At 33.1% G+C, this 10306-nt stretch overlaps 1 protein-coding gene across 1 annotated transcript; it reads left to right on the top strand.

The window, feature by feature from the left end:
- Positions 1-247: 247 nt before the first annotated feature.
- LOC108485883 (uncharacterized) lies at positions 248-936 on the top strand. Its single transcript, XM_017789729.2, has one exon. The coding sequence runs from the start codon at positions 336-338 to the stop codon at positions 738-740; it is 405 nt and encodes a 134-aa protein (XP_017645218.1). The 5' UTR covers positions 248-335; the 3' UTR covers positions 741-936.
- The last annotated feature ends 9370 nt before the right edge of the window (positions 937-10306 follow it).

The following is a 10306-nucleotide window of genomic DNA, read 5'->3' as shown; positions in this document are numbered from 1 at the left end:
AATATAAGTCTAAAAACTAAAAGATAAATTTTAAATAAAGGGTTAAAATAATTTATTTTTGTAAAATTGAAGGACTGAATAAATCATTATGCCTTTTTTTTTATTAACTCCACAAGCATCATCCGATACACCAAAGAACAACCAAAGAACAACGACCAACTTTAATCAAATACGGCGTGCATTATTTTTGTTAAAATATTACAAATATTTTATTCTTTCTAATGTCACAACCTTTTATTTCAACTCCATAAATTGGTGGTACCCAACTTACTAATTCCATACAATCTTCGCAACATAGACATCTAGCTAAGCTTATCCTCTCGTCTTCTCACATCATGGCCATGCTTAGAGCTTTCAGCACAAGAAGAAACCGTGATGGCTATGAAAGGTTACTTCTTGAAACCGAAGTTGAGGAGCCTGTAATTTCCAGCAATGGTCAATTCGAAGCACAGTTGAAGAGAGCAAGAAGTGTGCCAGCTCGAGTTTTTGGCTTATCCAGAAAGTTTAACGGCCCCGAACTGGGGTTGCCGGAGAAGTGTCAAGAGAAATCTTCGACAATGACCAACTCCAACAAAAAGGGCAGCAAGTCCAAGACTATTCACCCACTTTTCAGCCTATTTGATGGTCGTCGTAAGAAGAAAACTACAGCTAAACCAGAGTTTGCTAGATATATTGAGTATCTCAAAGAAGGAGGGATGTGGGACATGAATGCTAATACGCCCGTCATTCACTACAAATGAAGCTCTGTTTTGGGGATAATCAAAACCCAGAACTCGTAAACATATTCCTTTGCTTTTAAATTTGTATTATTTTTTTTCTTTTCTTTTTTTTTTTTGAGATTATTTAAATCTCTGCAAACTAATATATAGATTGGATCTTAGCTAGTATTGTAATTTTTCATTAGTTCATTAATAGTTCTTTTGATGTTCCAAAACACTTCACTTTCCATTGATTTTGAAGTTTGCATATCACTCTATTTTATTTTATTTTTACTATTTTTCTTTTTTCTTTTTTATGAGGAAGGATATATGATAAATATTACCATACATGAATATTATATTTTATAATCTTTTATATTCTTAAATAAAAATTGGTCCAAAATTATAACGAATTTACATTTACGTACCTAAAGTTATAATTTATAAGTGGTATTTAAATTATGAATCTGTCATACAAATTGTTCCAATCTTTGTTTTCATTAAAAATGTTATATAACCAATTATATTATGATACTTAATTTTTTAATTAAAAATGTTAAAAATAATATTAAATAAAATAAATTAAATTAAGTTTTAAATAAAATATCATATCCTATTTATTTTTCTCTCTTCTATTAGAAATATTAGAAGTACAGAGATAAAATTTGAACTCAATTAACAATTTTAAAGACAAATGTCTTTATTTTTATAAAAATAAAATTGTTATAATCGATTGAGTCTTAACTAAATTAGTATGAGTATTGTTGTCAATATAGAATAATATGAATTTAAATGCACTGAAAGTTTAATCTTAATACAATAATCTATCCTTTCAAACATTGGTAAAAGTGTAACCATGGACTAAAGCAAAAAGAGTGAAACCCAAATTGGGAAACAAGATCGAATCACATTGAAGTATTTAGTTGTTTAATTGTTCATATTTTACATATTACGTTCTGTATATAAAAGCATTGGTAAAATTTTGAAAAGATGAATAATTATTTGCAAGTAAAGCTCATAAAGGAGTAGGCGAAAAAATTGTATTTAAATTTTAATTTAAATAAAGACCCAAACATTGATTCTTGAAATCTAAACAAAGAAGAAGAAATGTTGAGGGTTTTCGATTGTGAGGAAGAAATATAAAAGAAGAAAGAAAAAGAAGAAGTGAAAATGTCAAAAGCTAGAACAGTATTCAGACTATTGAGAGCTATAAAGCTAATTTATTTAAAGACATAACAGAGGCTTTTATAAGTCATTACAAAACATAAATAACAAAGTGCATCCATGATTTACTCAGCAAGTATCATGGCTAAAATCAAGAGATAGAATCAGATATAACAAACATTTAAATTAACAAGTAACACTTAGTTAGATTAACCAAGTTCCCAACAATTCCTCCCTTAAACTGAGCTGTTACCATACAGTCAGTTTAAACTTTGAATACTGCAGATGCCAAGCTGCTCTCTCAACTTCAAAAACAACTCTAACTTCAAAGGTTTTTTCATGATGTTAGCCAATTGATCCTTTGAGCCACAGTGTGTCAATTACTACTCCATCATTAGCCAAGTCTCGAAGAAAGTGAAAACGCACATCAATACGATTGCTTCTACCATGCATAACATGATTCATCGAGAGTTTAATGGCAAAGTTATTATAGCAAAATATGATGCATTTACATTGCTTAATCCCAAGCTTCTCAAGAACTCATTGCATCCATATACTCTAACAAACACATGCGGCAGCAGCAATGAACTCTGCTTCGATGGTGGAAAGTGTCACAATTGGTTGCTTTTTGGAACTCCATGCCACAACTGCAGAACTTAGTTTAAAAATATACCCCGAGGTGCTTTTGCAACCATCAGGATCACCTGCATAAACACTATTCGGATAAGCAAGCAATATTTCTTCTCCTCCCCTTTTGTAAAGTATTCCCAACTCAGTTGTTCCCTTAGAGTATCGAAACACCCTATTTACTGTTTGTTGATGCAAAATAGTGGGCTCCTCCATGAAACAAGCTATCAAACCTACAACATACATAAGATCATGCCTTGTAATAGTCAGGTACATAAGACTTCTTACCATTTATTTGTAAACAGTGGAATTAATTTTTGTCCCTCCATCATCTTTAGTAAGTCTACTGTTGGTATTTTTGGGACACTTTATCCAGATGAAGTATGAACTTTAGTCTGGAGCTTAAACAACAATGTAATGAATCCGGATGAAAAATGAAGAACACTTGAAGTTAAAGTCTGGTGATTCTGAGCTTATAAAAACAGAAAGTAATTGAAGGCAAGAAAAGAGAGAGTATTTTGGATGAAATTCTAATGAATTTTCATTACAATAAACTTTGGCATAAAGCCATTATATATATCAGACAATGGCTGGTAGAATTTAACAAATACATCACCTAAACATTACCTAACGCCACTTAATTCATTGGAACTAGGTGAGACTGACTTGCACACTTAGGCAAAGCTGGTAATCAGCTTTCACCATCAAGGTACATAAAAAATGTCATTCAAACATAGTTCAAAATGAACTAAATTACAAAACAATATTAAAGGTAACAAAATGTAACTGAGATGAAACAGTAGCATTAGCATCCTCAGTTGCATGCATTTCATCCGGCAATACTGCAGCTGCTACTTCTTCATATTTCATCCGCAAGACTTATGTGCATGAATTCTTACGTGCATGAATTTCTCCTTGGTTGCATGAGCTGCATGGAAGGCCAATTTCTAACACTCCTTGTAATGCCCCTGCACCCGAGACCGTCGCCGGAGTCGAGCATGAGATGTTAACGGGCTTAATTCATTAATTAAACAGCTCAAACATTTTATTTTAGAATTTCCAGACAAGCTGGCTAACTGCGTCACAGTCGCTAAAAAATTCATATCTCGAGTTACGAAACTTGAAATCTAATTCCGTAAATTTTCCTTGAAACTAGACTTATATATCTACTTACTAATTTTTTTCTAGAATTTTTGGTTAGGCCAATTAGTACAGTTTATTAGTTAAAGTCTCCCCTGTTTCAAGGTTCGGCTACTCTGACCCTATGTATTACGAATCAGATATCTCCCTGTACAGAGTTTCAATGACTATGCCGTTTATTTCTAATAAAACTAGACTCAATAAGGATTTCATACATGTAACGTAAAACTCCTAATTGTTTTTGTAAAATTTATGGTGAATTTTTAAAGTCAAAACAGGGGATTCAGAGATTGCTCTGACCCTGTTTCACCAAAACTTCAATATCTCATAAAATATAACTCATTTACCTATTTCGCTTCTTCCATATGAAAATAGACTCATCAAGATTCGATATAGACTCATCAAGCTTCGATTCCATAACTTATTCATCATTTAATTCCATTTATACTATTTTTAGTGATTTTTCAAATTCGCGTCATTGCTGCTATCTGATTCTGTTTTGTGGCAAATTTTACCTTTCCAAGGATTTTCATGGTTTAGTTAAGACATAAAGCATACATGTTATCATATATAAACTTGATTAGCAATTCCAATAGCTAATCATTCTCAAACATTTCCATTCCATCCATGGCCATATCGTAAGATTATACACACAAAATGATTGGAATGCTATACATGCCATATTTCCAAAAATTTCAAGTCATTATACCGCGATTGTCCAATGATAGTGTGAGCGTGCCTCCGACCGTCCCGATCTCCAAATTGACTTGTCAAAGCTACAAAGAATGAAAAAGAGGGAGTAAGCATAGATGCTTAGTAAGTCCACATACAAATAACAAATAACTTAACAAAGCAATTATACCAACCAACATTAGCATAATATCACCAAAACATGTATCACATTTCTATTCATCATTCATCATCTTACCATATTATTGTTGTCGTATCAAGTCTCAACCCGAGGGTTAAGTACATACCTGTCCAAAGTTCCCATTCCACAACACTTACCAATACGTCACTTGCATCTTGAGTATTCTTCCATTTCACTAGAATTTTACCCGTTGAACACATCGGAATATAACTCGGATACATGAAAAGTTTGCACATAAGTGCCACATATGTAGCCAAGCTACCATGTAACCCGCCCATAAGCGAACTCGAACTCAACTCAACGAGCTCGGGTGTTCGCATCCATAAGTGAACTCGGACTCAACTCAACGAGTTCGGATGTTCGCATGCATAAGTGAACTCGAACTCAACTCAACGAGTTCGGATGTTCACATCTATAAGTGAACTCGGACTCAACTCAACGAGTTTGGATGCCTAGTTACATTTCACGAACTCGGACTCAACTCAACGAGTTCGGACGTTCGCATCCATAAGTGAACTCGGACTCAACTCAACGAGTTCGGATGCCCAAATATCCGAATCTATTCCTAAGGTTCAACGGGACTTTCCTCGTTCGTACTCCTTTACCATTCTTCTTGGAATACCAATGACGATACTTCGGTAGTCTTTCACATTTTTCACATAATTCATAAAATTTTTGCATGTTGTCCAACAATGACCACAAAGCATAGAATTGCATGATAAAAATCATAATATCATATAAATAGCATTAAATGATTTAAAATAACGGTTATATTACAATATTTACATATGAACTTACCTCGATACAAAATGAGAATAGTCGAGCCTATTCCTCGTAAACTTTATTTTTCTCCCGATCTCGACTCGAATCTCTTTTCTCTTGATCTATAATACCAGATTAATTTATTTAATACACACATTCATCAAAACAGCCCCTAGTACGAACTTTGGCAAAAATTACTATTTTGCCCCTAAACTTTCACATATTTACACTTTTGCCCCAAGGCTCGTAAATTAAACCTCATCCTATTTTCTTATATTTTATGACATGCAATCCTTTTTCTCTTCTATAGCAACATCAAATTCACACTCTAACATGTACTTATGAATATTATGTATTTTTACCGATTATGTCATTTTACTCGTTTTTACGAAAAATCATTTAGCAAAAGTTGTTTAACACAATCTCAAACTTCATATTCTACCATAAAACATAAAAATTCATACATATCATCCATGGGTAAAATTTTAAATATAAACCCTAGCTCAAAATATTGGTAGAAATAGGTAAATTGAGCTACGAGGATTTCAAAAATGTAAAGAACATTAAAAACGGGAATATAAATCACTTACAATCAAGGCTTAGAAGTGTTGAAACCCTAGCTATGGTGGAGAGAAAAATTCAGCAGCAACTTATGGAGAAGATGATCATTTTGTGTTATTTTTCCCATTTTATTTCATTTAATATCCAAATGACCAAAATGCCCTTCCTTACTAAACTTTCAAAAATTCCATCCATGTCCAATTTTTGTCCATAAACTTAGAAATTGGTCAAATTTCTATTTAAGACCTCCTAATTAATATTTCAAAGCAATTTCATACTAGAAACTTCTAGAATGCAAGTTTTGTAGCTTATTCAATTTAGTCCCTAACTTCAAATTAAGCACTTTATGCATAAAATTTCTTCACGAAATTTTCACACAATCATGAAATCATATCATTGACCTCAAAATAATCATAAAATAATTATTTCTATCTCGGATTTTATGGTCCCGAAACCACTATTTCGATTAGGCCCTAATTCGGGTTATCACACCCGTCCTTAGTCTCTATGCAGCTAATTCCTAATTGCTTCCTCAATTTGATGAACCTTGACACACCAAGAGCCTTTGTGAAGATATCAGCAACCTGTTCTTCTGAATTGCAATGAATCTGTAACACCCCTATCCCGTATCCATCGCCGGAATAGGTAAAGGGGCATTACCGGACTTGAAACTCATATCCGAACAATAAAATTTTTTTTATTTTTTATTTTTATAAAGAACGTTCCTTTAGGTAAATACTAAAGACAGTCAGGGATACAATTTAACTGCGATAAGTACACATTCACAAGATGCCATTTTCGCATGGCTTATATACATTAACCAGAATATTCTTCGACCACTGGTCTATTCTTTACATGCCATAAAATAATTCAAAACATGACAGTAACAAGCAGTGGATAGTGATAGTGTGACTAGCTGCTGACGATCCCCAAGCCTGTAGCTTCCAAATGAGATCTATAAAACAGAGGAAACAAAGTAAACGGAGTAAGCATTACAATGCTTAGTAAGTTTTAAGCAGTGTCAACAGATAACAATCAAATTATAACATAGTTGTTCGTATTTTTATTTCACTCTTCCTTCGGGCATACCATCCCTTTACCGAATATGCCTATCTCATCATATATAATAGGCAGATAAATTCTCACTTGATAGTGATCTCTTATAAACATAGGTACATTACATATTTTCACCTAACTTTCCACATTGACCAAACGCACAATAATCATAGAACAGTCTTATTGCTTTACTCACATATGCATCACATAACGACCTTGTGATTTAGTCCAAATCAAGCTTAAATATAATCTCAAAATACATACCTGACCAGCTTAACGCATTGAACGTATTTATTACCAATTGTTACTGTAGAGTCGTATAATCTTATGCTTTACTCGAATCTTCAGCGAAACCTTTAGCTCGAATAGTCCCCACACGTAGTTATCGGGTCTTACCCGGACAAAATCTCCACACGTAGTCATCGGGCCTTACCCGGACATAATCTCCACACGTAGTCTTCGGGTCTTACCCGAACATAATCTCCACACATAGTCATCGGGTCTTACCCGGAATATATTTCCAAGTTTCATGTACATTTAATCACATGTTACAACATTCACATCGACTGTCATATTTGTAATTCATTTGCCTCATCAAATATCTAATAATACACCTTTCACATTTGGTCATTCGGCCACAATATACACACATCTCCTACATATTTCACACTAGCCATTCGGCTTTACCACATATACATATCTCATACATATTCCACACTAGCCATTCGGTTTTACCACATATACATATCTTATACATATTTCACATTAGCCATTCGGCTTTACCACATATACATATCTCATACATATTTCACATTAGCCATTCGGATCTACCACATATACATATCTCATACATATTTCACATTAGCCATTCAGCTTTACCACATATACATATCTCATTCATATTTCACACTAGCCATTTGGATTTACCACATATACATATCTCATTCATATTTCACACTAGCCATTCGGCTTTACCACATATACATATCTCATACATATTTCACACTAGCCATTCGGCTTTACCACATATACATATCTCATACATATTTCACATTAGCCATTCGGCTTTACCACATATACATATCTCATACATATTTCACACTAGCCATTCGGCTTTACCACATATACATATTTATCTTGTACATCAATTTCAGCAATAGCTTATAAGCAACTCAAATAGTTTCATCAATGTTTACAACAAATTCACATATTCACTACAAGCTGTTTTCCTGAGCAATAGTCACTAAATTATTTATAACTAGAGCTAAAAAACTCAAAATAAATTGCCGTAATTTTCCCTGAATATAGACTCATATATCTTCCATCCATAAAATTTTCAGAATTTTAGGTTTGGCCAATCAATACCAGTTTTTTCTTAAAGTTTCCCCTATTTCACTGTTTGACTAATCTGACCACTCTTCACTACGAATCAAATTTCTCATTGTACAGAATTCAAAATATGTTCTATTTGATTTCATTTGAAACTAGACTTATTAAGGAGTCTAAGCATATAAATTTTATCTTATAAACATTTTTGTACAAATTATAATGATTTTCTAAAAACAGAACAGGGGATTTCAGAGTCATTCTGACACTGTCTCACACAACTTTAAATATCTCTTTATAGGAAATTTCTTTGCTTACACGGTCTCTTTTATAAGAAACTAGACTAATTAATCTTTGATTACATATTTCATTCAGCCTATAATTCCACACCAACAATTTATAGTGATTTTCTAAAATCACGTTACTGCTGCTGTCCTAAGCAAATTATTACAATTTGCTCTTAAATTTCCAAGTCCAAACACTTATGAACTTACCATTTGAGTTTAAGACATATCATGGCCACATCATATCCTATTAAATCAACTCATTATGTCCTATTATGATTGAATTTACTCAACGTTTAATCACTTAAAACTTACCTTGGAAGTTGCTTAACGATTCTGACGGCTCTTCGATCACTTTTCCTTTCCTTATCCAACTTTGATCCTCTAGGCTCTTGAGCTAAATCAAACAAATTTACTTCTCAATCAAACACATACATATGGCAACCATATACATTTCAAAAACCAATTCATTCGTATCATTTGTCCATATATTAGCTTTTAGCATATTTGGTCATTAGAGCAACCTATTTAACTTTCAAGCATTAATTTCTAATTTTAATTAAACAATGCCGAATGCCATTAACTACTAATGCCACACACACACATATGCATAAAATTCATCCATACATAACCTATAGCTCATTCGGTCATTCATCTCTCAAACCTATCAAAGCTTCATATCAAACTTCCCGTCGAATGCACATATGAGCACATAATGCACATTTAGCATTTTATTTACTTCATGATACATTCGCCTTGGCATAATTTCATTAAAATCCCTATTAGCCACTTCACCAATCAATTATATCATCTACTTAATATTTCATAACTTATCATGCTAGCTGAATATTATTTATTCAAGTTCATCATCTTCATATTCGCATTAGCATCAAATATAATAGCCAATTCTTCCCACTTTGAATCTATGCATCCATTTAATCATAGTTTGTTCAAACACTCATACAACAAGATTCATCCAATTTAACAAGAAACAAAAACTTTATTCCTCCATAGCTACAATGGCCGAAAGATCTAGACATCTCAATACCGAAATTTCTAACATGGGTTGCCTAAAGAATTTGGTAGGGAGTTCAAATTTATCTAAATTTCAAGTAACTTAACACATCCATATAGCTAACATGCTAGTAGTATCAAGGCATCAACTAAAATTTTGAAGCCTCTTAGCCGAATCCTAACTCTCCAACAACTCCAATTTCATCCATGAGATAAATAGAAGTAGGCTAACCCTCCAAAGGATGTGTAAACCTCCAAAAGCAACATTGAACATACCTTAATCTAAAGAACCACCTTGGCGAACTTCCCTCTTCTTCTTCCTTCAATTCACGGCAATGGAGGAGCAACCTAGCAAATTTTTGTTTCTCCCTACTAACCACTATTATTTTATTACCCATGTTCTTTATTTTATTATTTCTAACATAAAACACTAACATAAAATGTTTATAATACATTTTAACCCATAGCATGGCCGGCCACTACCTAAAGTCTTGGGTAATTTGACATGCAAGGACAAGCATTTTTTAACATGCATCAATAGGCCACTTTAACATTTGCCTAGCACATTTCTAAATTTTCTCACACAAGTCCTATTTAATAAAATTCACTTACAATTAACAAAATTCAAACATGAAATTTTCACACATGCATATATATATATAATAAGCATCAAATATGACGGTTAATTATTTTTATGACTCGGTTTTGTGGTCCTGAAACCACTTTCCGACTAGGGTCATATTAGGGGTGTCACAGAATCAGCTCTACCTCTTGAGCTTGTTCCATTTCCCTTACCACATGTA

This window comes from Gossypium arboreum, chromosome 12 (assembly GCF_025698485.1).
Source record: "Gossypium arboreum isolate Shixiya-1 chromosome 12, ASM2569848v2, whole genome shotgun sequence".
In the NCBI taxonomy this organism is placed as follows: Eukaryota; Viridiplantae; Streptophyta; class Magnoliopsida; order Malvales; family Malvaceae; genus Gossypium; species Gossypium arboreum.
The sequence above is the reverse complement of the archived record's forward strand: the minus strand, read 5'-3'. Positions and strand labels throughout refer to the sequence as shown.